Source organism: Macaca nemestrina, chromosome 5, assembly GCF_043159975.1.
Source record: "Macaca nemestrina isolate mMacNem1 chromosome 5, mMacNem.hap1, whole genome shotgun sequence".
Classification (NCBI taxonomy): domain Eukaryota; kingdom Metazoa; phylum Chordata; class Mammalia; order Primates; family Cercopithecidae; genus Macaca; species Macaca nemestrina.
The window spans coordinates 20,897,795-20,923,680 of NC_092129.1; the positions used below are offsets into that span (position 1 = coordinate 20,897,795).

Genomic DNA, 25,886 nt, shown 5'->3' on the forward strand with positions numbered 1-25,886 from the left:
CTTCAATTTAGCAATAATGCCATTCTAGGACATAAGAGGGATTAAAAGTGAAGACACAGTCTCTATTCTTAAGTAACTCATAATTTAGCCAAATATATTAAATATCTGTAATATAAAACCTACCTAGGAGAGTAAAATAGAGATCCAAGAATCATAGGAGTCCTAAAGTATATAATGAATTTGCTCTTCTTGGAAGCCACACACACCAAGGTCATCAGTAAGCAGGCCTACTCTTTCTTCGTATTCTGGGTTAATGTTCACCTTGACTGCTTGGTAAATTTCCCTCAGTTGCTGAAGTAACCAAAATGGAGAATGAGTGATGAAAACTCATCTTTGAGTAAACTTAGTGGGAAATGGGATATCTGGGCCTATAGAGAAGTTGGGTCATTACTTACAATGACAACTAGAAAACTACATAGACTGCTTGACAATTACTTTCTTGAACCACGTACCTGTTCACAGACTTTTCAAAAAACAAGTTTGTTTTACTTTTTTTGGTACTTTGGTCATGTTACTTCCTTGTAAAGATCAAAGTTTAATAAAGCTTAACAAAGTTTAATAAAGAAAAGGAATAAACTACTATCTAAATGTGTTAAAAGCAATCACCAAGTTTAATCAATTAAAAAATATTCTTTTAATTTAACGGAAATGTCAGCAGTTCTTTACAATGCTTAGCAGCTAAATTCCGTGAGTATAACATTTAATGTCTTTTTGGTACATTAAATGTTCAATGCCTTTGATGAAGGGAACAAACTGTTAAATTTCATTCATGTGCAGCAAACATCAAGATTACGTAAGTAAATTCAAATGTGTTCATCTGTAACTGTATGGAATCCTGTATTAAATCAAGGGATAAAATGTACTCCTGTCAAAGGCTGTTCATGAATGATTAAACATAACCTTCAACTGAGGCCTGAATACTCATGTCAATAGGGTTTAACATTTGTATGCCAAATTTACTACCATAGCTGTGATAGTGTGGAAGGTATGCTAGCTTGAAATCAGAAAACTCAGCAGTGAGACTTGCATCTTAGGCAGTTTACTTCCACTTTCTGGACCTCTGTTTTCTCAACTATTTAAATGGAAAGAATAAAATTTGTTACAAGGTTTATCAAAGTAATATGAGACTGCACTTCGAAGTGCCTGACATACCTCAGATCTTTTGAGGAGATTGTGAAGCCAGGGAATATGTTACTGAAACAAGATCAAATATCCAGGTCTTAAATTGTGATTCTATAGGACAGGAACTCAAAAATTAAAAATACAGGTAAGAGTTTTAGTTTTTGTTCGTTAATGACGAAAACTTTTAAGGACGCTTGAGTTAGCTGGAGACAAAGCAGCAGCACCAGGAGTAATGGGGAGAAGGGCCTGATAAGAAGGTCAGAGAAGCCTTTTATAAGTGTCTGGCTTGTGCTGAATGCCCAGAAATGGAAGCCCAAGGAAATGTTGTGTGAGGACCAGGAAATTATGCAGTGTCACGACTACTCACAGAGATTATCGCCTGAGAAGACTAAAATGATAATACTTTTTAGGTGACCAGAGGATGGGAGAACCTCTTAACAGGTTTGGAGGTCCACATAAAGAATAATTGGGGTCTAGAATTATGGAAGAAAAAGCAATACAAAGAAATGGAGCAGGGCTATAGCAGTGAACCAATTGGTTGGTAAGTGAAACCTGTAAGATGCCTAATTGAGTAACTTAATGACTAATTTTATTAGACTAAACGGAACAGAAACCATGCTAATCTGTAACAAATAAGTGGCGCCAGCCTATTAGAGTGAATGCTATTGGTTAGACTAAAGCAGATAATAAGCCAAGTGTAGGGAAAATGACATTTTCTGATTACATCCAGAACAGGCACAGAAAATGTATAATAAAGCTTGAAACAGGTGGTTGACAATGCAGAAATCAGTCACTGAACTGAAAAGGTAAGATGAACATTGTTAGGGGAATTTAGGAGTAAGATGGATGTAGAGCTTGCAAAAGAAAACCTAGGTCTCTAATACTTAAAGTTCTCCAGCCCTAGAAAAAAATACTGCAGCAAGAAATTGCAAGTAACAATTGCACCAGGAGTCAGCATCTATCTAACTGTATGTTTAATTAAGTTTCTAACTCAAATGAGAAATTTTGGGCCATTTTTGTCAAATTTTTGCTTAGATGGCTACAAATACTTGGCAATTCATTTTCACAGATTTTGCAGCATCCGTAAAGCCCTCCTTACTGCAGAGAATGCAGAGGTATTTATCCAATAAAACTTCATGTCATTGCTGCTATACAGCAAAACTATCATTACTGGTAATTAAAGTTGTGATACCTGATATCATTTGTCTCTAGACATTTTATTTCATGTTTTCTTGGTATTCTTTTTAAAGCCACACACTGGTGTAAGAAAATAATGTAAGTAGCACTCAGAATACACAATAATTAATTCTTCCAAAAGTCTATCTTAAGCTTATTGAGAGTTAGACCTCGGAAGGCACAGTTAATATAAATGTAATGAACAAGGATGCTGCATAGACAAGTTTTCCACTGAAAACAGTATTTTAAGTGATACTATATGGTGCTTCAATTACCACCAAAAACTGCACTGTTATATAGAAAAAATAATGCTCATGAGTATGCAGTTGTAGTTGGGCTTCTATTTAGCATTTTTCAAGTGAAAAATCTTAGGAGGTTTGGTGGCTGTTGCTTTTTTTTTTTTTTTTTTTAACTTTCAGGATGATAGTTACTGGTATCATTTGATAACTTTAATGATTTCCCAACCTTAAATTAACCTAGACAACAGAATTTTTTATTTATTTTTATTTTTTGATGAAAACAAGAAATACAGTAGTGACACTTTGTTTTTCCTTCAAGCACATGGGAGAAGACAAAAGTACTAATAATCATCATTGAGTTTGACAGAGAAATTCTACTAGTACTTACACTGCTTAGGAACATAAATGTCAAGTACATTACTAGGGCAAGAAGTATCAAGTAGGACAACAGAGTCATATTTTTCTTTTTGAGGTTATTTTCACAAGACATAGCAACAATTTGTAAAATATTCAGACTACTGAAAGATCACATTCAAATTATATTTCTAAGAATAGAGCCATATATGAACAGAGAGCAGAACAAGCTAATACATTAATGAATATTCACTGAAGTCTTCATACTGCACAGGACACAAATTTGGTATTTTTGCACATGTTGTCAATTATAAGCAAAAAGCAGGCCTGTAAACATCAATTTTGTCATAGGCTGAAACGGAGAAAGGAAATAGATTTTACTCAAAAACAGTGACATAAGGAGCATATACCATTAATCTTCCACACATATAAAGGTCACTCCTAGGATAATCGAGAGGAAACACCCTTACAGTTTTGTTTACAAAAATCTACTGGTGAATTCAAGGACTTAGGAAAAATTGAAGGAAAATCTTCCTCCAAGCATACGATTTAAATACCAGCTCCTCTTCCCTGGGGCGCACCTCAGGGGCCTACCCTCCCACCCCTGACCCTGCAGGGTCTTTCCTGTAGGCCTTTCCAAACCCACTCCACAGCAGGCTCATTTCTGCTCTGGACTTACTCAGTTTCCCAACCTAGACTAACCTCTCCACTGTGTGTGTTCAGACCTCCTCAACCCTAAAGGGGCTTAGGTCAAAGCCTTCAAAATCGAAAGGGAAAAATTCCCCTTATCCCCTACAAGGAGGCTGGAGATCTTCCAGAATGCAGGCTGCAGCCTGCTTCTTCATTTGTTAGGAGCAGGGAAGGAAATGCAGAAGCTGAAAAATGAGGGCCAAGAAAGCCAGGCAGTAGGATGAAGACACATGGGACATCAGGGCAGGAACAAAGTAGTACAAAGGAGAAGAATGACCTACAAAATGCTACCCTTGGGTCATTTCCAAGCAGTCCAAGGCCTGAAAAAGCATTTCCATCTTTAGAAAAGTGGAGTGAAGCTAAGTTTTGGTTGCCTTCGCTCACATCCTGTTCAGGACCTGTCCTGAACCCATCACTGTAAGGCCCTTCTCTCTCTTTCCAGCTTCTCAAACTAAAAGCTCAAGAAATACACAGGTTTTGGTAGAATGGATAGGGTAAAAGATAAAGATGTCAAAACCTGCCTAAAAGAACACTGCCTATAACTAAACAACCTATAGGTCTCCCTTTGAAATTGTCAGACCTTGCTAAAGGAAGTGGGGTGGAGGAATAAGGGCAATAAGAGATCTGGAACCCATTTAATCATACCTTTCCTCTCTGAACACAATCAAGGAAAGAGCAAATTAAACAAAAAGTCTGCTTTGCCAGTTTTGTTTTCTGTTCATAAGCTAAAACTGCTTCAGAGTGAAAGGGAAGAAAAGAAGGGATGGGAGGGAGAGGGGAAGGGGGAGGGAGAGAAAGAAAGAGACACAGAGACAGAGGCATAAGAAGTCTCACATTCCAGAAATATCTCTTCCTCAATGCCCCAACTCTGGCAACTTTGTCGTGTTCAGAGTGGGAGCAGGCGGGGAAAAGAGGAAATGCCTAAAGAAGTTGCTCAGATTAAGGATGGTTTGTTGGCTAGCAATCAGAAAGACTAAGCTGGAAGGGACTGCGTTCCAGCCTTGCTTTGGGCACTGTCACATATGACTGCCCATCCTGGTGGTAGGGGGTGTTCCTGTGAGCTCCCTGGGAGCTACGTCTACAGATAGTTCCTGAAGGCAGACAATGGTGGCCTAAGCAAAGTTCAACCAGAAGGTGAGAGCAAGTAGGGCTGGGCTATAGCACAGGCTTCATACTTACCAGTAGCTGGTCATGATGTAGAGTAACCAAAGGTACAGGAACACCAATGTGATATCATAGAACACTTTTCATCTATTACCTCATTCATGCCTAGCAGTCACCCACCAGCCACCAGCTTGTTCTACCAGATAACCAGTAGGGTGGATGGCACAAGCCCAGGAAGGCAGCTGGGATCCAGTTGGTGGTAGTCTGGAATGTCCAATTTGGGTTGATGGCTGGGTTGAGATATCAGTTTTGTCTTGCAGTGGTAATACCTAAAGAGCTTACCATAAGTACATGGGTATCAGGTACACAGCCAGCATAAAGTATGAAGCCCAGTAGTTATTTGTGAAGATGTATCAAGATTCTTTGTGGTACAGAACCACTTAAACTGGGAGAAGACCACGGTCACAGACAGGGTCCAAGCCATGCAAAGAAAGGCAGTATGGTACAGTACATCTATAGTATCATGTTTGGCATAGAAGCCGTAGAAGGCCATGCACTTGAAACATGTTAACACAATGAAGAAAAGCATGAAGGTCCAGAGGAAGAATGGCATGGGCAGGTAAGCCAATAATCTTGCAACTGATTACTGAAGATTTAGAAGAACCAAAGGAAAAGATAATCCGCAGTATGAAGAGAAAGCAGACAGAAGACTGCATGCTGTTGGCCAAGCATAGGTCCAAGAGGAGGTGGTAAGGAAACTTGTGCAGAAGCTTCTCACAGGACAGAGATTAGCCAGACTGGAACCTGAAGGATCTGGCGCTCTCCACTGGCTGCCTTGGTGGGCCTCGAATTCCTCTACGGGGCCCTTCACCCATCAGGTAGTATTGTAGGGGATTGGGCCACAGTTCTCCTTTGATAATCTCTGCAATTCTGTCGAATTCTAGAAGGCTGTGGTCTGAAAACCAGTTGAAGAAACTAGGGATAGTGTTCCCTTCCCGGTTTCTGTGGATATGAGCCTGGGGATCTTGGCCTCGGTGCCAGCGGATTGGAGTGGAAAGAGACACCACTCGCCCGGAGGATCTGCGCTCATATTCCTTGACGAGCCCCTCATTTCGGAAGTAGGGGTTGCCCTGAAAGATGAACTTGAATTTGCAGCCTGCTCTGGGGTGTTTAAGCTCCTCCACCTCCAAATTGATCATGTACCTCAGCATGTCTTCATCTTGGCCACTGATCATAGGTGACAGCTGGGGGTGGTTTCGAAAGGCAGTGACCCAGAAACCTGGGATATTTTGGATAATGAAACTTCTGCGCTGCATGTGGAGTCTTCGCATGCGGCCAAACTTGCGCTCAAGCTGAAGGAAGGCCCTGTCAGCCTGGGCATTTACGTTTGACAACTCTTGATCGATGGCCTCCAGCGAGTCCATGCAGTTATTGATCTTCGGGGCCCTGGGCCGTGTCTCCTCTTTCACCCCTCCTGCCACCTTTTTTCCCTTCTGCACTACCTTCTTTTCCTCCATCACCGCCCCTGCTTCTCCCTCCTTTTCCACCGCTGCTGACATGGCGCACTTTTTAGTCGTCACTTCCTTGGCCTTCTTCCTGGCTATCATCTGAGACCCCAACCCCCCTGCGCCACAGGCTTCTAGAGCCTTCTGCCCAGCAGGGCCACGGGGCTCTCCAAGCTGACAGCCATTTTTCTGGCTGTTATCAGCAGCCTCGGAGGCAGAGGCTGCTTCCAGACCTTTCGTAGAAGGTGGAGCATCCTCCTGCCCGGCTTTGGTCGCCACACAGCCGCGACTCCCGGCAACTGGGACGCGGAGCGCGGGGCCGCAGTCAACAGGATCCCGGGATGCACCTCCCTCCGCAGCGGTCTCCAGGCTGCCCCCACCTGTGTTCGCCATCACCTGTGTCGCCTCGGTTTCTTCATGGAGCACTTGGCACTGGTCTAGGTCCGGATCTCCTGAGGCATGGTCGGGAGCAGCCAGGTCGCCGGTTTGGGCGAGAGGGAGCTTGTTGCCCCCATCCAGGCCGCTCATTTTGGTAGAAGTCAGACTGGCGGTAGAGGGAGAGTTCCTTGTCTCCGCAGCGGCCGCACTCTGCCCGAAACGTCTAGCGCCACCCCTCTTTTACTCGCCGCGGTGCTACCATGGCAACCGGTGATGTCAGAGCGGTAGCGTCCTAACATCGCGCGAGAACTCTGCGCCGGTGACTACGCTTATCAATCCGTTGTATTCCTTTGTCTTCTTGTCACAAAAAGAATTTCATCAATCTGGAAAGGGAGTTTTACTTACGTAAATGGATGTAGACCAGACTCAAACATGTGAGAACTGTGTTAATGTGGATTTATAAGCCTCTGAATGAATTTCTAAGGCACCTAAGCTATTGTTTCTTAAAATAAGGTTAGTTACTGTCTATTCAAGTCAGTTCATAGGGCTTCTCGTGAGTAGGAAAGTGGATTCACAAACTCACAGGCTTTCCTTCTTTAAGGTATGGATTCTTGGCTATTACCAAAAAATTTAGATGAGCAGAGTTTGATTTTTAAAGAGAAGTGTTACTATGTTTAGTGTTATTTTTAAAATTAAGGAGCAGCTGAAAGGCAAACTTCTCTCCTCCTAACAAGACATAATAAAGGAATATTTCAATTTGTCTTACAGATTTTAAAGTTTATATAATTTGGCCAACATCTACAAAGCAAGTGGACAATATTTCCTCTTCACTTTTAACTAATAAAGAGTAGCAAAATGTTTTTCCTTACGTAGAGGTGACTGGCACAGGAGCACAAATTGAGGCTTTTAAGCGGTACTGAAAGAAATATCTCAGGGGATTTTAATTTCTAAACTGATGCATATGTTCTTTTCCTCAGGTTACAATCTTAATCTAAAAGTGTTTCCTGCTTCATAATGCCTGTAGACGTGAAGCTAACAAATCTTTGCCAAAATGTGTTCATGTGGTAATTCACTGCAGCACAGGAGCAATAATCAGCTATGTGCCGGGGCATCTATGCTATTGTCTCTTAAAATATTTACTTTAAAAGTAAGGTTAGTTATTGTCTGTTCAAGTCAGTTAGCCCTTACAATTCATTTGATAGTGATTACCAGTACAATATGTTAGTTTGTTGGAGTGAGAATAATGGTGTTAATCCTTGGAAAAATGCAAGACCAAAGGGAAATGTAAATTTTGCATATTTATGTTTAATGTCTTACATTTATATTCGAATAAACGGTTATGATTATAACTCTTTGTAAAAGAAACTCCATTTTGAGCACCCCAGATTATGATCACTTTCAAATACAGACTCAGAAGTACAGGTTTAGAAAAAAAGGATTTAGAGGAATGCAGCATATATACTAAGACTTCTAGCGAGGGAAGGAGTGTAGCTCTGGTTCAACTAAGATAAAGTACTGATGGAAGGTCACTGGCAGATAATACAGAGAAACAGCCTACCTTGCAGGGTTTTTTGTATGCCTAGTCAGCCTACCAAGGACAATGTGTCCAGAATGACCTCTTTACTGCCTGCCAGCTAATCAGTTATCCCATAAGAAATAGCAAACAAGATTCACACAACAGAGAGCAATTATTTTTCTCTCCCTCTTTCCTCTTTGTCTTAATAAATGCTCTTTTTTTATTTGTGTGGTGAAGTCAATCTGTTGAGGTATCATCTTTGTAAACAAGTAAACAGTGTGTTATAATTGACTTTGTGACTTTGAATTATTGACACTGCTCTGTTTCTTTTCCAAAGAATCTTTGCACTGTTGAAAGAGTAACTCTTTTCCATTATAACCTGAGCCAAGTTGAAGAGAAGCAGGGAATACTGAATGAAAGTTACTTTTCCATGCAGGAGGAAAAAAGAAGTTTGCTATTATATAAATTTATAGAAAAATATAAAATTACATGTGAACTTATTTTTCTTTCTATGTGTGCCAAAATTTTTTAAAGATTTATATCTCTACTACTCAAAGCATTCCCATCTCCAGCTTTTATTAGCTCTGTTACCTGAATCATTTTTCACTCATAACCACCTGGCCATTCTTTAACACTCAGTTCATGTAGATTGTACTAGGCAGTTTAAATACATTAGATTTTATAAACAAAGACCCAGTGAGCACAGAGAAGTTAACATGCCCGTGGTCACATATATATTAATTGGCAAACTGCCTCCTCCCACTTTAATTACTTTACCTCCTTCCTTGATTACTTGCCATTTTGACAGTTTTCTGATTTCTGTATAGCCCTTATGACTTTTACCATCCAACTTAGTACAGTTATGTTTCACTTAAAGACAGGGATTTTGTCATTATGGGAACATCATATAGTACATCTATCAAACCTAACTGCAATAGCCTACTACACATCTAAGCTAAATAGTATATCATATTGCTCCTAGGCTACAAACCTGAACAGCATGTTGCTGAACTGAATACTGTAGGCACTTGTAACATAATGGTAAGTATTTTTGTATCTAAACATAAGAACGATACAGTAAAAATAGAGTATTATAATTTTATGGTCCCACACTTGTATATGCAGTTCATCTTTGACCAAAATGTTATACAGCAAATGACCGTAGTTACTTATCCTCTACTTTTTAACTTTATTGGTTGTTTCATTAAGGTCAATTTTATCCCAGCTAGATAATGATGACTGCATAGCAGCTTCTGTAGCATCTACCATAGTATAGCCCAGTTACTGTCTCATAGAACGTTTTAATGAATCTTGATATTTAAGTGAAAATTTAAATTTAAATAAAAATTTTGAAAGATTTTACCAATATGAATAGTGTGACTATCCTTGTGTTTCATTTTGAGGTGTGTGGATATATAATTGTAGCTATGAGTTATATTTTACATTTTTTGCATATTAGAATAATATATATTTTGTACACAGTAAAGTCTATTCTACTGGAAATTGGCAATAAACCTTACTACACAGAAAAAACTACATCAGTGACTTATGATTCTATGGAAAAATAACGATAGAAAATGCCATGAAAATCCATGAGGTAGTTTTTATTTGCAAGGAGGAAAGATTTACTGGAAGTTCAAACATAAATTAATACAGTCTAACAGGAATGACTTTACTAAAGTATACAGTAAAGATTGGAAAATTTGTGAAATATCCCCTATTGTTACATCTTTGGCCAGCAGTTTCTTTTTCAGAATGATATAATTTCTAGTTCATTATAGCTTACATTTATTTAGTGTTTTCTATATACCATATACTTTTATGCGCTTAAATGTGTATCTCATTTAATTTTTACAAGGACCCTGTGAGGTGATATTATGACCTCCACTTCACTATGCCTCAGAAGGAATTGAGGCAATGAGAAATAAAGTGGTTTATCGAAGATTACACAGCAAGTAGTGGAGCCACAATTTGAATGAGGTAATCTGACTAGAGAGCCTGTGCACTCATTCACCATACTATTCTGCAACCTTACACAACCTATAACATGAAAAACCACCTTCTTAGAAATAAGACTGCATGACCATCCCAATTTAATGTTGAACTTTCTTCTTTATCTTCTTTTCCTTTACCTGTCTTAGTCTATTCAGGCTGCTGTAACAAAATACCATAGAGTGGGTGGCTTGTAAACAGTAATTTACTTCTCACAGTTCTGAAGGCTGGGAATTCCAAGATCAAGGCACCAGCAGATTTGGTGTCTGGTGAGGGCCTGCATCCTGGTTCTTAGACTATAGTTTGTTGGTTTTTGTGTTTTGTTTTGTTTTGTTTTGTTTTGCTGTGTCCTCACATGGAAAAAGGAGTGAGGGATCTCTCTGGGGTTTCTTTTATAATGGCACTAATCTCATAGGGCTCTAACCAGAGGTCTCTTTTATAGGGCACTGATTGCCTCCCAGAGGACCCTACCTCCAAATACTCTCACATTGGGGATTAGGTTTCAATATATTAATTTGAGGAGGACAAAGACATTCAGTCTATAGCCTGCCCCATCCATAAAATTAGTGACAATTGTTGAGGAAGTGCCCAGTTACTAAAGAGAAACAAGAATTCATGATTCTCTGTTTCAATACCTTAATAGTTCTCAACTCATCAGATATAACATTTATTTTTTACTTTTATTTTTATTTGATTTTATTTTTAGATGGAGTCTTACTCTGTCGTGGCCAGGCTGGAGTGCAGTGGCAAGATCTTGGCTCGCTGCAACATCCATCTCCTGGTTTCAAGTGATTCTCCCACCTCAGTCTCCCAAGTAGCTAGGATTACAGGCACCTGCCACCATGCCCGGATAATTTTTTTTTTTTTTTTTTTTTTTTTTTAGTAGAGACAGGATTTCACCATATCGGCCAGGCTGGCCTCGAACTCCCAACCTCAGGTGATCCGCCTTGGCCTCCCAAAGAGCTGGGATTACAGCTGTGAGCCACCGGGCCTGGCTAGATATAACATTTCTTTTTATAACATGTTTTCCTTTCTTGAAATTCATATTGTATATCAACATGCACATTTTTTAAAGTCATTATAATAACTTAGCTGTAATTTAAAGGAAAAATAAAAGGAACGTAATTTTTAAAATATCTATTTTAAAATATAAATGCTTTGACATGCCAACACTTTATGGCATGATAAATTAGATGGTTATACCTGTAGACTCACTAGTGTATGAAACTACTAATGCAACTTGATATAGGTGTAAGGTACTAAAGACATAAGCAGCAATGATTTTCTGAGATAGATTTTCTGAAATTTTGAGCAGCTTTATGATAAAGTTCTGGAGGAAAAGGACAGAATTTCCCCAATTCACATTTATATCTCTTTGATTATAAGACACACCTTTTTTCCCCACATTTCTTTTTATTTAACTTTTAAGTTCATGGGTATATGTGCAGGATATATAGGTAAAGATGTCATTGGGGTTTATTGTACAGATTATTTCATCACCCAGATATTAAACCTAGTACCTATGAGTTATTTTTCATTATCTTCTCCCTCTCCCAACCTTCCACCCTTAGATAAACCCCAGTGTGTGTTGTTCATCCATGTGTTCTTATCATTTAGCCCCCACCTGTAAGAGAATATGTGATACTTGGTTTCCTGTTCCTGCTTTAGTTTGCTAAGGATAATGGTCTACAGCTCCATCCATGTTCCTGCAAAGGACATGATCTCATTCTTTTGTATGGCTGCATAGTATTCTATGGTGTATATGTACCACATTTTCTTTAGCCTATCATTGATGGTCATTCAGGTTGATTCCATGGCTTTGCTATGTGAATAACACTGCAGTGAATATAGACATGCATGTGTCTTTATGATATAACGATTTATATTCCTTTGAGTAAATACCTATTAATGGGATTGCTTGACCAAACAATATATCTGTTTTGAGGTCTCTGAAGAATCACCACACTATCTTCCACAATAAATGAACTAATTTGTACTCTCACCAACAGTGTATAAGCATTACTTTTTTTCCACAACCTCGCCAGCATCTGTTATTTTTTTACTTTTTAATAATAGCCATTCTGACTGGTATGAGATAGTATCTCATTGTGGTTTTGCTTTGCATTTCTCTAATAATCAGTGATGTTGAGTTTTTTTTTTATATGAATATTGGCTGCATGTATGTCTTTTTAAGAAGTGTCTGTCCATGTCCTTTGCCCACTTTTTAATAGAGTTGTTTTTTCTTGTGAATTTAAGTTCTTTATAGATGCTGGATATTAGACTTTTGTCACATGCATAGTTTGAAAACATTTTCTCCCATTCTGTAGATTGTCTTTTCACTCTGTTGATGGTTTTATTTGCTGGGCAGAAGCTCTTTCATTTAATTAGATACCATTTGTCAATTTTTGCTTTTGTTGCAATTGTTTTTGGTGTCTCTGTCATGAAATCTCTGTCCATTCCTATGTCCAGAATGGTATTGCCTAGGTTGTCTTCCAGGGTTTTTATAGTTTTGGGTTTTACATTTAAGTCTTTAATTCATCGTGATTTAATTTTTGTATATAGTATAAGGAAGGGGTCCAGTTTCAATCTTTTGCATATGATTAGCCAGTTATCCCAGTACCATCTATTGAATAGGGAATCCTTTCGTCATTGTTTGTTTTTGTCAGGTTTGTTGAAGATCAGATACCTGTAGGTATGCAGTCTTATTTCTGAGTTCTGTATTATGTTCCATTGGTCTACGTGTCTGTGTTTGTATCAGTCCCATGCTGTTTTGGTTACTGTAGCCCTGTATTATTGTTTGAAGTTGGGTAGTGTGATACCTCGATATTTGTTCTTTTTGTTTAGGATTTCCTTGTGTATTTGGGCTCTTTTGACTTCCATTTGAGTTTTAAAATAGTTTCTTCTAGTTCTGTGAAGAATGTCAATGGTAGTTTAATAGGAATAGCATTGAATCTATAAACTGCTTTGGGCAGTAGGGCCATTATAACAATATTGATTCTTCCTACTCATGAGTGTGTAATGTTTTTCCTTTATTTCATCTCTGATTTCTTTGAGCAGTGTTTTGTCATTCTCCTTGTAGAGAACTTGAACCTCCGTGGTTAGGTGTATTCCTAGATGCTTATTTATTTATTTATTTATTTATTTATTTATTTAGAGATGGAGTCTCGCTCTGTTGCCCAGGCTGGAGTGCAGTGGCGCAACATCGGCTCACTGCAAGCTCTGCCTCCCGGGTTCACGCCATTCTCCTGCCTCAGCCTCCCGAGGTACTTTATTTATTTATTTATTTATTTATTTTTGTGGCTATTGTGAATGGGATTTCCTTCCTGATTTGGCCCTCAGCTTGACTGTTTTTGGTGTGTAGGAATGCTAGTGATATTTACACATTGATTTTGTATCCTGAGACTTTGCTGACATTATCAGCTTAAGGAGCTTTTGGGCTGAGACTATAGGGTTTTCTAGATACAGGATCATGTAGTCTGCAAAGCAGGATCATTTGACTTCCTCTCTTCCTATTTGGATGTACTTTATTTCTTTCTCTTGCCTGATTGCCCTGGCCAGGACTTCCAATGCTGTGTTGAATAGGAGTGGAGAGAGTGAGCATCCTTGTGTTGTGCTGCTTTTCCAGAAGAATGTGTCCAGCTTTTGCCTATTCATTATGATGTTGACTGTGGGTTTGTCATAGATAACTCTTGTTATTTTGAGGTATGTTCCTTCAATACTTACTTTATTGAGAGTTTTTAACATGAAAGGAGTGTTGAATTTTATTGAAGGCCTTTTCTGCATCTATTGATATAATCATATGGTTTTTGTCTTCAGTTCTGTTTATGTGATGAATCACATCATTGATTTGTGTTTGTTAAACCAACCTTACATCCCAAGGATAAAGCCGTTTTGATCATGGTAGATAAGCTTTTTGATGTGCTCCTGGATTTGGTTTGCTAGTAGTTTGTGGAGAACTTTTGCATTGATGTTCAGCAAAGATATTGACCTGAAATTTTCTTTTTTTGTTGTATCTCTGCCAGGTTTTGGTATCAGGATGATGTTGACCTCATAGAATAAATTAGGGAGGATTCCCTCCTTTTTTTTTTTTTTTTCTTTTTTTTTTTTTTTTTTTTTTTGAATAGTTTCAGTAGGAATGATACTAGTTCTTCTTTGTACATCTGGTAGAATTCAGCTGTAAATCTCTCTGGTTCTGGGTTTTTTTGTTTTTTGCGTTTTTTTGGTTGGTAGGCTTTTTATTACTGATTAAATTTCAGAACTCACTATTGGTCTGTTCTTGGATTCAATTTCTTCCTAGTTAAGTCTTAGGAGGTTGTATGTATCCAGGAATTTATCCATTTCTTCTAGATTTTCTACTTTATGAGCATAGAGGTGTTCATAATATTCTCTGATGGTTGTTTGTATTTCTGTAGGGTCAGTGCTAATATCCTCCTTGTCACTTCTGATTGTGTTTATTTGAATCTTCTATCTTTTTGTCTCTATTTGTCTAGCTAATGGTCTGTTTTATTAATGTTCTCAGAAAACCAGCTCCTGGATTTGTTGATCTTTGAAATGTCTTTTTGTGTCTAAATCTCCTTCAGTTCAGCACTGATTTTGGTTATTTCTTGTCTTTTGCATGCTTATGATTTGTTTGCTCCTGGTTCTCTATTTATTTTACTTGTGATAATTAGGCTTTTAACTTAAAATCTTTCTAACTTTTTGATGTGGGAATTTAGTGCTATAAATTTCCTTCTTAACATTGCCTTAGCTGTGTCCCAGAGATTCTGGTATGTTGTATCTTTATTCTGATTAGTTTCAAAGAACTTCTTGATTTCTGCCTTAATTTCATTATTTACTCAAAAGTCATTCAGGAGCAGTTATTCAATTTCCATGTAATTGTATGGTTTTGAGTGAATTTATTTGTCTTGATTTCTAATTTGATTTTGCTGGGTTCAGGAGATTTTTTGTTATGACTCTGTGCCCACCAAGGCTCTGTCTACAATGGTAGTCATCAGGGGGAGGGGAGTAAACAGCACTCCCACATGCCTGGGGGGCAATGAAAGCAAAATCTGCCCATACAGACATGCTAGCAAAGCAATGTGGGGAGTTGCTGTGAGCCCAGGGGAAGCTGCAGTATGAGGAGACAGCATGCAGGCTGGCACATGGCTGTAGTGGCCACCCCACTGGAGCTCTCTGCTGGTTAAGCATGGTCCGCCAGCACAGAAGGTATGGTATGGGCCCCCAGGGAACCCGAGACCACTCTGCAAGCAGGAGTAGCCAGGCTGGGGCCCCAGGAGAGGCCAGCAAATCAAGGGGTGCTCAGGTCAGACCTGCCCTGTCTGACAGGCAAGACCACTCTGCAGAGTTCAGATCTGACAGTTCCTCTAGGGTTAACATCTCCTATGGGAGCAAGTCGAGCCTAAAGGGGATATCCCTGGTTGTACTCTGCTACAGATGCTCCCACATCAAACCCTCTGGGTTCTGCATCAGCCGACTTGCTGCCCCTAACCCTTCTCTAAATAGCTCTCTCTGCCAACTTGAGTGTCCGTGGTGGTCAAGGGGTTCCCTTCTGCCAGGGTTCCAGAGGCTGCGTGAGAGTAGGTTGCTCCTTGCCAGTTCAACTCACCCATTCCCCTGGAGCCAGTGGAAATCAGGAATGAGTCCTGGTATGCAGTAGCCCCATGCAGGGTTCCCAGCTTTCTCCCTTTTTAACCCAGTTTCTTCTTCCACATTTTAACGTCTCTGAAATGACTATCCATGATATAATCAATGGTGTCTTACAACTGCTACCAGCAGAACAGCAGTCATGGCATACTAGTCATCCAGGAGGTGTGAACTTGGCTATTAGTCTTGCCGACATGATTGGACAACTGCAACCTCTTGACGTTTCAATCAGTAAACCCTTTAAGAGCCATTCGAGGAAGGAAAATCAATCAGTAAACTCTTTAAGAGCCATTCGAGGAAGGAAAATCAGTCTTATTTGTTCCCTGAAAATATTATGTTGATATCTTCTGGTAAGATCAAGAAAGTGCCAGTACCAAAACTTGCAGAATGAGTACTGGAGGCTTAGGGGGAAAAAATCCCAGAAGCATACTGTTATTAGTACTAGAACATTCTACTAAGATATATTGTCATCATCAAAATTATTCAAGAATTTTGAATAGAAATTGATTACTATTATAAATGGGAAAATAACTAGAATAGTGAAACTAGTTTATAGTGAAACTAGTTTATTTCACTGATAATTTACTTTGTATATATACCTATGAGTGATATATATATTTTTAAAACTACATTTTTAAAATCAAAAGGTCTTTCAATATGTATGCAATAAAAATCCTAAGAATTAGAAAGCTATGTGTCACAGTTTAACTGAAAGTTCTTTTCTTTCTTTTTCTTTCTCTTTCTTAGTGTTTACTAATGGCTTATCTTACATTCAATACTTTGAGAGCAGATGAAATAAATCACTTGTAAAAATACAACACATATCTAAAAAGTGCAAATTTTTCGTTTTCATATGTGAAATATTCATGTGCCACATAATGATATTTCAGCAAATGACGGATCACATATCCAACAGTGAAATTATGATGGAGCTGAAAATTTCCTGTTGCTTAGTGTCATCATAGCCTGAGTAATGTTGTAGCCCTCACAATGTCATAGTATAACTCATTACTCATGCATTGGTGGTAATGCCGTTATAAACAAACCTACTACACTGCTAATCATATAAAAGTATAGCACATACAATTAGGTACAGTACATAATACTTGATAAAACATAAACAACTATGTTACTGGCTTATGTATTTACTATATGTTATTGTAAAGTATATTTTTTCTACTTATTAAAAAGAAAACTTAACTATAAAATAGCCTCAGGCAGATCCTTCAGGCGGTATTCCAGAATAAGGCATTTTTATCACAGAAGATGAAAACTCTGTGTGTTATTGCCTCTGAAGACCTTCTATTGGGACAAGATGTTGAGGTAGAAGACAGTGATATTGATAATCCTGAGCCTGGGTGTGCCTAGGCTAATGGGTGTGTTTTTGTCTTCATTTTAAACAAAAAAGTTTAAAAAGTTAAAAAAAAGAAAAATTAGAAAAAGCTTATAAAGATATAAATATTTTTGTACAGCTGTACAATATTTGTGTTCTAAGCTAAATGGTATTATAAAAGAGTAAAAAAGTTTTAAAAAGTTAAAACATTATAAAGTAAAAATTTACAGTAAGCTAAGGTTTATTATTGGAGAAAAAATTTTTTTTATAAATTTAGTGTCCCAAAGTGTACAATGCTTATAAAATGTACAGTAGCATATTAGTCCATTTTCACGCTGCTATAAAGAACTACCTGAGACTGGGTAATTTATAAAGAAAAGAGGTTTAATTGACTGACAGTTCCGCATGCCTGGGGAGCCCTCAGGAAAGTTACAATCAAGACAGAAGGTGAAGGGGAAGTAAGGCACATCTTACCATAACAAAGCATGAGAGACAGAAGGAGAGAGAGCGAGCAAGCCACACACTTTTAAACCCCCAGATCTCATGAGAACTCACTATCAAAAGAACTGTAAAGGGGAAGTCTGCCCCCATGATTCAATCACCTCCCACCAGGCCCCTCTGACACATGAGGATTACAATTTGAGATGAGATTTGGGTGGGGATATACAGCCAAACCGTATCAAGTAGTGTACAGTAATGTCCTGGACCTTCACATGCGCTTACCATTCACTCACTGACTCACCCAGATCAACTTCTAGTCCTGCAGGCTCCATTCATGGTAAGTGTCCTATACAGGTATACCATTTTAAAATCTTTTATGCTATCTTTTTACAGTAGTTTTTCTATGTTTAGATATGTTTAGTTACACAAATACTTGCCATTGTGTTCCTATTGCTTATAGAATTCAGTACAGTAATATGCTGCACAGGCTTGTAGCCTAGGAGCAATAGGCTATACCATAGAGCCTACATGTGTAGTAGGCTATAGCATTTAGGTTTGTGTAAGTATACTGTATGATGTTCACACAATGACGAAATTGCCTAACGACACATTTCTCAGAATGTATCCTCATTGTTAAGTGAAACATGACTGAACTGCTATATTCTAGACTTAAAAAATAATGAATTTTTCATCTACATGAATGTTTTGAGCTGGAAAATTATTTTATATAGGGTACTATCCCTCACATTCACGATGTCTAGCATCCCTAACGCCCTTAATGAATACCAGCCGCAGCCCTATTCATCGTAATAACCAAAATTACTCCTGGAAATTTCCCAAATACCCCCTAGAGGGAGGTATGCATATACATTGAGAATCAAGTTTTCTAAATGCCTGTAGCTATGATATTCCCATTCCCGGTCACTAGAGGGAGGAAGTAGTCTTTAGGATGATAATATGATTCTGTTTTGTCTGCCTTCAAAGTTCAAGTTTAAGCTAATATAGATCAGCTTGGCAAAAATAGATCATATTTCAATAAAATGACTGTTGCATAGTTTCTCAACATACATTTGGTACTCTGTGTATTATTACAGTGGAATCACAATCTCTATTTAGGCTATCACTGTTAAAAAATTAACATTTAATCAGGCTAATTATCTAGTTGTGATCACTGCCTGTGATAATACTTTGAAAAAAAAGAAAAAAAAAAAAAAACTCATATGCTCCTGCTTTTTCACCAGTCTTAAGAGAAACCAGAGACAAAGGCCCTGACCTGAATGACCCCACACCTTTGTATGCTGGTTAAAGATGCACCCTTTGAAATCAAACAGATCTGACTTCAAGTCCCAGTTCTGTTACTAGCTGTTTAATTTGGGCAAGTCACTTCACCTCTCTAAGCCACAATTTACTCCTATACAAAATGAATATAATAAAACAACTTACAGAATTTTGAAGGTGAAATGAGATATATATGAAGTGTTTTTCACAGTATGCTTTCAATAAATAGAAGCTGACTTGCTCATTTTTATTATTTTTATGCTAAGAAATAAACAATATTGTAGGCAGTATAAAATCAATGTCAAATTCTATTATGAAACTGTAATTGTATAAAAGTTCAGTTCAGAAACAAAAGTCATCTATGTAAAATAAGTGAAAGGTTTGTGGAAGAAAAGAAGAGTTGAATTGGACCAAGTAGGATACCATTTGAATAATCTGAGGAAGTCATGAAACACTGGCACATAGTAATAATGTTTGTCCACTATGTTGCAGTTAATTCCTAATGATTCTAGGCATATGGTATTTTGGGCTAATAGGGAAAACAATCCTTTTTGCTCTAACTAAAGTGCTTTACTACATTCTTCCACGTATCACTTTAAAGACTTTATAAAATATCTTAAGAAAAAACTAGCTGCATCAAATATATACTTTTAATAGCTGACTTTAAGCAGACTTGGTTGTTCAAAGTCATATTTTCTGTGAGGAACATACAGTCTGTATTTCAAACCAAGTTTGACCTGAAAATCTTTGCTTATAATAGATTAACACATTAAGTTCATCAATATTGGATCAAGACTGGAACACAGGCACTCTCTGAAATCACATTCCAATTGAACATCTACCATGCTAAGAAATGTAAGATACAGAGATGAAGAAGGCACAATCTTCTGCTATGATAGAGCTATACTTTAGTAAAGAACAGCTAAATACAAATAAATAGAGAGTAAAAATTTTCTGGGAAAAGAAAACAATTCTGGAAAAACAGGGTCCTGAAATATAAGGTGATTACACCTTGTAAACATTCTATTTCTGGGAGCTGTAAGGCCTTAAATAAACAAGCCCACTCTTGCCTAATATACTTAGTGCTCAATGCTTGCCTTGAAATTACATTTCCCTCATTGTTGATGAAATTGGAGAGGAGTTATCAAAACTGACCCAAAAGAAGTTTGGCCATTAAATAAAATGGTTAACAACAAGAACATGTACCATGCACCTGTTTTTAAAGTCATCTGAACACAACTCTTAATTGTATTGTCCAAAGTTAAGTTGGCGTTTGGTGAAGAGGATGATAATTAAGTACTACATGCCTCTTATAAATAATCGCTCTATTGACTAAACCTCAATAAATATACATTATTTATTTATTAGTGATATCAATAGTTGTTTACATCGCAGCAGCCAAACTCCAGAGAAATATTAAAATATTTGAACTGCTTTGGTCCATTCTATTTCTCTGAGGGAAAGTACAACAAAGCAATTTAATTCAGGCAGTAGATATCAGAAATTACATTTTTAAAGACAGGATACAGTTATCTGATAGGATTTGGAGACCTATTGTTTAACATAAACATATCCCTTTTAAAAGCTACTTGTGAATGAATTAGAAATAACTTTCAACTAAGACCAAGCTATTCAAACTTAATTAAGATTTTAGATATATTTTTATGGCAAATTTAGTTACAGGCTGCTTTATTATGGTGCAAGGTGTCTTAGCTGGAAATGAGAAGCCCTAATTGAATGCAGCCCATGTTACTTTTGTCTTGGATAATACACTTCTCTTTCCTGAGCCCCTATTTCCCTATCCATTAAATGGAAATAGTGACACTGAAACTACAAAATGAGAGCATATATGGAAGTTACTGATATATCTAATAATTTGTTGAGATCATGAAGACAGAGATATGTACTTGATGCAGAATTAGATATCCAAAGCCCAAATTGTGACCCCACAGGGTAGGGAACTTATTTGTGATTAATAATATAGGTAAATGTCTTGTTTTGCTTTGTTTTTATAATGGAAACAATTCAGGAAATTGACTCAACAGGAGATGAAGCAGAAGCAGCAACTGAGTTTAGGGCAATGGTTCCCAAATGATTGATAGCAAGCATTAGAATCACTTGGCACATTGGTTAAAACCTGGTTTCTAGGCCTCACCTTCAGAGTTCTGTTTCAGTAGGTCATGGGTGGGGTTCGAAAACCTGCATTTCTAATAAGATCCAAGTGGTGCATATACTGCTGGTCTGGAGAACACTTTGTGATCCACAGCTTTAGGGTAATGGAAAGGAGCAGTTGGAGCTGAAGAAGTCAGAGAAAAGCATCTTGTAAGCATCTAAATGGTCATAAATGGAAAGGGAAGCTCAGAGAGATTCTTGAGAGGGCCCCAGGGAATGTCAATCCTGTTTACAGGACATGTCCTTAGCAGACTTCACTTCAATGACCAGAGGATGACAGACCTCAGTTTGTAAACTAAGAGAATCTTGAGAAAGATCAATTTTGGCCTGGAATTGAAAGAGAAATAAGTTTTTAAAAAGTAATTTCATTATTAGAATTATAAATAAAATCATGCAACAGTAAGAACTTACAAATAAGATCTTGCAAGTAGAGTCAGCAATTTTTACCACAGAGGAAGAGAAGCCAAAAGACTGGAGATGGGCAAATGAAGTTCCATTTTTTAAACTCTCAACGATATTTTAAAATCTATTTATTGAGGTATAATTTACTTACACTAAAATACATAAATCTTAAAATGTATAATTGGTCAAGTTTTGAAAAGTGGATACATCTGTGTTATCACCCAACTCAAGATATAGAGCACTATTACCCCTGCAAATGTGCTCAAAATTTACCGTTACTCCCCTCAACCTTGAGGCTACCATCCCTGGGATTTCTAGAAACACCATAGAAAAGTTTTCTATGCTAGTAAACTTCATATGCATGGAATCATATAATATATACTCCTTTGACATCTTTCACTTAACATGTCTCTGGGATTCATCCATGTTGATAATCAATAGGTTGTTCCTCTTTATTGTCGAGTGGTGTTCCATTGTATGAACACACCATAATTTGTCCATTCACTTGCTTGTTGGTGAACATTTGGGCTGTTGCTAGTTTGGGGCTGTTATGAATAAAACTGCTATGGCCATTCTTGTGCTACATGTAGATTATACTTTAATAAAGAAAACAACAAATACCAATTATCTATTAAAACATCCTTGGACACTTTAAAAGAGCAAATAGTGATCAACAGAAGTCAAGCATATCACTAAGAAATCATTTCCTTTTCTGACAAGGGAATTTCAAAGATGACACCTGCTGTTAGGAGTTTTAAAGAGCTCTTTTGCTGAATTCAGGTTAATTCCATTCTGCAAGACCACAGGGGGAAAACTATGAAATAGATATCCTGAAACTCCACGATATACCAGGCTCTTTGCAATAGCTGGATGCTTATAAGTTGGCAAATTGGAGTCAATTTGACAAAACTAGGAAGGCAGTATGTATTCCCTAACTTAAGGAGTTCAAGAAAAGGTAATCCATGATTCTCAAACTCGGCTGCACCTGAGGCTGTAATTTAATTGGTTTGGAGTACAGTCTGGGCATCAGTATTTTTTGAAAGTTCAAAGCTATATATAAAATGATCAGCCAGGTTTGAGAACCATGAAGCTACATGACTATTTGTCTGAAAGTAAATTAAATGAGAAATTAAAACTGAGAGGAAGATAAATGGAAATTTTAATTGATTGCATATTATATGCTAGACATGATGCTTGCTGTTTGTCTAACCTCTTTATTATATTAATACTTGAAATCTCTTAGCACAGTGTCAGGCACAAAGTCAGCTCTCAAATGTTTCTGTTGTTATCCTCTCTGTAACCTTATAATGCAGTCTCCAAATGCATCCTAAAACATTAGCTTATACTGCAAGTTTTATTAACCCTACATTATGGATAAGGAAACCAAGACTCAGAGTAGTTTATTTTGGCAAACGCCATATGTGGTAATTATAAAACCGGGATTTAATCCTAATTTACAGCTAGTATGCCTTCTCTGCCCATCAGGTCATATATAATACATGTAGGTATTCACAAAAATTAGTAGCTTGTCTGAATAACCCTTTCCTTTTTAATTAAACCGTTTCCTTTTACCTGTTCTCAAAGAAATTACCTTAAATACAAATCCTAAAAAAAGTGAAGCCAAAAAGTAGACATCCACATTTTTCCTAATGTGGCTTGATAGAAACTCTTCTATAGGTCTTGACAACCTCTGAGGTCAGAGGGATGGATTAAGATGGCCCTTCAGAGCTTAAAGCACTTAACATGGAGGAAGTACTGCTTCCAAGTAAAACACCTCCCATAATAATAAATGCAGAGAGAGCATACCTGTCACTTCTATATAGTCTAGGATTTTAATTATATAATAATGTTGAAGGAAAGGAAGTCAGTCCTGAGGGGGATGGTCAACTCCTCTCAGCCAGGCTGGTCCTCTCTGAGTTTGCTTGTTGATGTTTTGAATGTGTATATTTGCTGGAGAAAAAGAGGAAACATTCAAGGAATGGTACCCCCCTCAATGAGTCTGAGTTCCTCAAGGGCAAAGACAACCTTTATTATCCCATTCAATCCTTACTTATGCTAGTATTCAATAAACAACTACTGCAAGATTACAATTACAGACCACTAATTTTCAAAAAGTATGCTTCTTCAAGTAGTACACATTAATTGAACCGACTTAATGCAGAGCTAGACTCAGATATTTTCCTTTTCTGTTGCTAGCCAACTGTTAAAATACAACTGAAAATATTTTCTGAACATCATGTACATTTGTAAACTAAAAATAGAGCATTTGGTCGGGTACGGTGGCTCACACCTGTAATCCCAGCACTTTGGGAGGCCAAGGCAGGCGCATCACCTGAGGTCGGGAGTTTGAGACCAGCCTGACCAACATGGAGAAACCCCATCTCTACTAAAAACACAAAATTAGCCGGGCATGGTGGCGCATGCCTATAATCCCAGTTACTGGGGAGGCTGAGGCAGGATAATCCCTTGAACCCAGCAGGTGGAGGTTGCAGTGAGCCGGAAGGTCACCTTGTGCCGAGATCATGCCATTGCACTCCAGCCTGGGCAACAAGAGCAAAACTCCGTCTCAAAAAATAAAAAATAAAAAAAAGAGCATTTTACTTTAGAAAATATGAATATATGGGTCTTAAATGTTACTAAAAATTAAAACAATATAACTGTGTCGATTTGGCATCCAAATCTACCCTACCTATATCAAGAAAGTGTTGCACAGTACATTTTGCAAAATATTCAATGCATCTGAAGTACTCAAGAACAGTTCATTAAAGAAATTTTACTCACCTTCTTTTTACCCATTGGCCTTGAATTTTAGCAAGATAACCCTTAGTCACAAGAAGTTTCAGGAGGAGAAAGTATTAACATGTTTAATTTTTAGATATTTTATATGCTTTCAGTTATTCCTCAGGAAGTCAAGAGTCATGCTGTCCTATGTAATTTTAGATTTACTAGTAGCCACATTAAACAATGGCAAAATGAGGATAATTTTTCAATATATTTTAACACAATGTCAAAAATATTTCAACATGCAATCAATATGAAAAAAATTGAGATATTTTAACATTTTTCTTTCCATACTAAGTCTTCAAAATCCAGTGTGAATTTTCTATTTATAGATCTCAATTCAGACTAATCACATTTCAAGTGCTCAATAGCCACTGGTGGCTAAAGGTACGGTATTGGACAACACACATCGAGAGTCTAATCCCCTTCTATCTCCAGTATAATCAACTTAAAATGTACCAAGTGTATAAAAGGCGAGCCAAAATTAAGTAGTGCTCTGTTAAAATGCAAGTGAAAGATTAAATGTCAAGTGTTTGGACCTTTTCTAATGACTAAAAGGGGAAATATTGTTATTTAGGAATGCCTTTGCAAATCTTTTTGACATTTTTCCATTTGCTCACTAAGTCTTTCTGAGCACTAGGTTATTTTGTTCTTTTTCCCCATCTGAGTTATTTTGTCATTCAATATTTATCTGCTGACAACTGTGTGCAAAACATTATACTAGATGGGCCAGGCGTGGTGGCTCACGCCTGTAATCCCAGCACTTTGGGAGCCTGAGGCGGGCGGATCACGAGGTCAGGAGATGGAGACCATCCTGGCTAACATGGTGAAACCCCATCTCTACTAAAAATACAAAAAATTAGCAAGGCATGGTGGCACGCGCCTGTCGTCCCAGCTACTCGGGAGGCTGAAGCTGGAGAACTGCTTTAACTAGGGAGGCGGAAGTTGCAGTGAGCCCAGATCCTGCCACTGCACTCCAGCCTGGGCAAGAGTGAGACTCCATCTCAAAAAAGAAAAAACATTATGCTAGATGCAATGAACCATGTAAAATACACTGCATCTCCACTTTCACAAAGTTTCCAAACTGCTGAGAGGAAAAGAGTAAACATGTGAAAAACATAAAAATATAAATCTCTGTATTTTATTTTACTGTATCACTCTGTCGATTCTTTATCAGTCCTTCCCCAGTTCCCCAATGAAGGAAATGGACTTTATCTTCTTACTCTTTTTCTCTATTTGTGGAATTCACTGTAATGAATAATTATGTGTTATTTTCTGGAACAGAGGTCGCTGCAAAGTACACTAAGTGCATAAAGAAACATTTATCTCCTCTACAGGGAATATAAAGACTAAAAGGCAGAGGAATTACCAAGGGCAGGCCTTGAAGGATCTGATAGAAGAGAGTGGTGAGGAAGTCTGAAGGAAAAAAACGGAAGTTTTCACAGATGAGAAAGTATGAAAATGAGGAATACATCACATATGATAGGTACTCCCTTCATACAAGTTAATAAAAAGAAGAGCCTGAATAACCTGAGAATGTAATTTATGGAGATAGAAATGGAGGATTTGCGCAACTGAAGGGGAGGTGGTGCTGCATAAGCTATATGGAAAAAAGTGATTGAGTAAGCAGTTGCAACTGCTAACATTTTAAAGCAAACTACCTTGGAAGGTACCAAACGTACCATGCCGTTTTCTTCTCTTTGGGATAAGGTCTATTGCGTCCCTTTAAGGACTTTAATGATTCCATAATTTTTAATTAA

The 25,886-nt window shown here is 37.7% G+C and overlaps 1 protein-coding gene and 1 long non-coding RNA gene across 3 annotated transcripts; one reads left to right on the plus strand and one right to left on the minus strand.

The window, feature by feature from the left end:
* Positions 1–2,783: 2,783 nt before the first annotated feature.
* LOC105465470 (TSPY like 4) lies at positions 2,784–6,843 on the minus strand. Its single transcript, XM_011713914.3, has 2 exons — positions 4,761–6,843; positions 2,784–3,243 (listed from the first exon to the last, which is right to left on the minus strand). The coding sequence occupies exon 1, from the start codon at positions 6,716–6,718 to the stop codon at positions 5,474–5,476; it is 1,245 nt and encodes a 414-aa protein (XP_011712216.1). The 5' UTR covers positions 6,719–6,843; the 3' UTR covers positions 2,784–3,243; positions 4,761–5,473.
* A 187-nt stretch (positions 6,844–7,030) lies between these two features.
* On the plus strand, positions 7,031–25,778 carry LOC112423809 (uncharacterized). Of its 2 annotated transcripts, XR_011623313.1 has the most exons (5): positions 7,031–7,169; positions 9,067–9,125; positions 9,943–10,064; positions 13,231–13,339; positions 25,464–25,778. It is a non-coding gene; the product is annotated as an uncharacterized lncRNA (long non-coding RNA). The 2 variants fall into 2 exon arrangements; XR_011623312.1 differs by lacking the exon at positions 13,231–13,339.
* Positions 25,779–25,886: the final 108 nt, after the last annotated feature.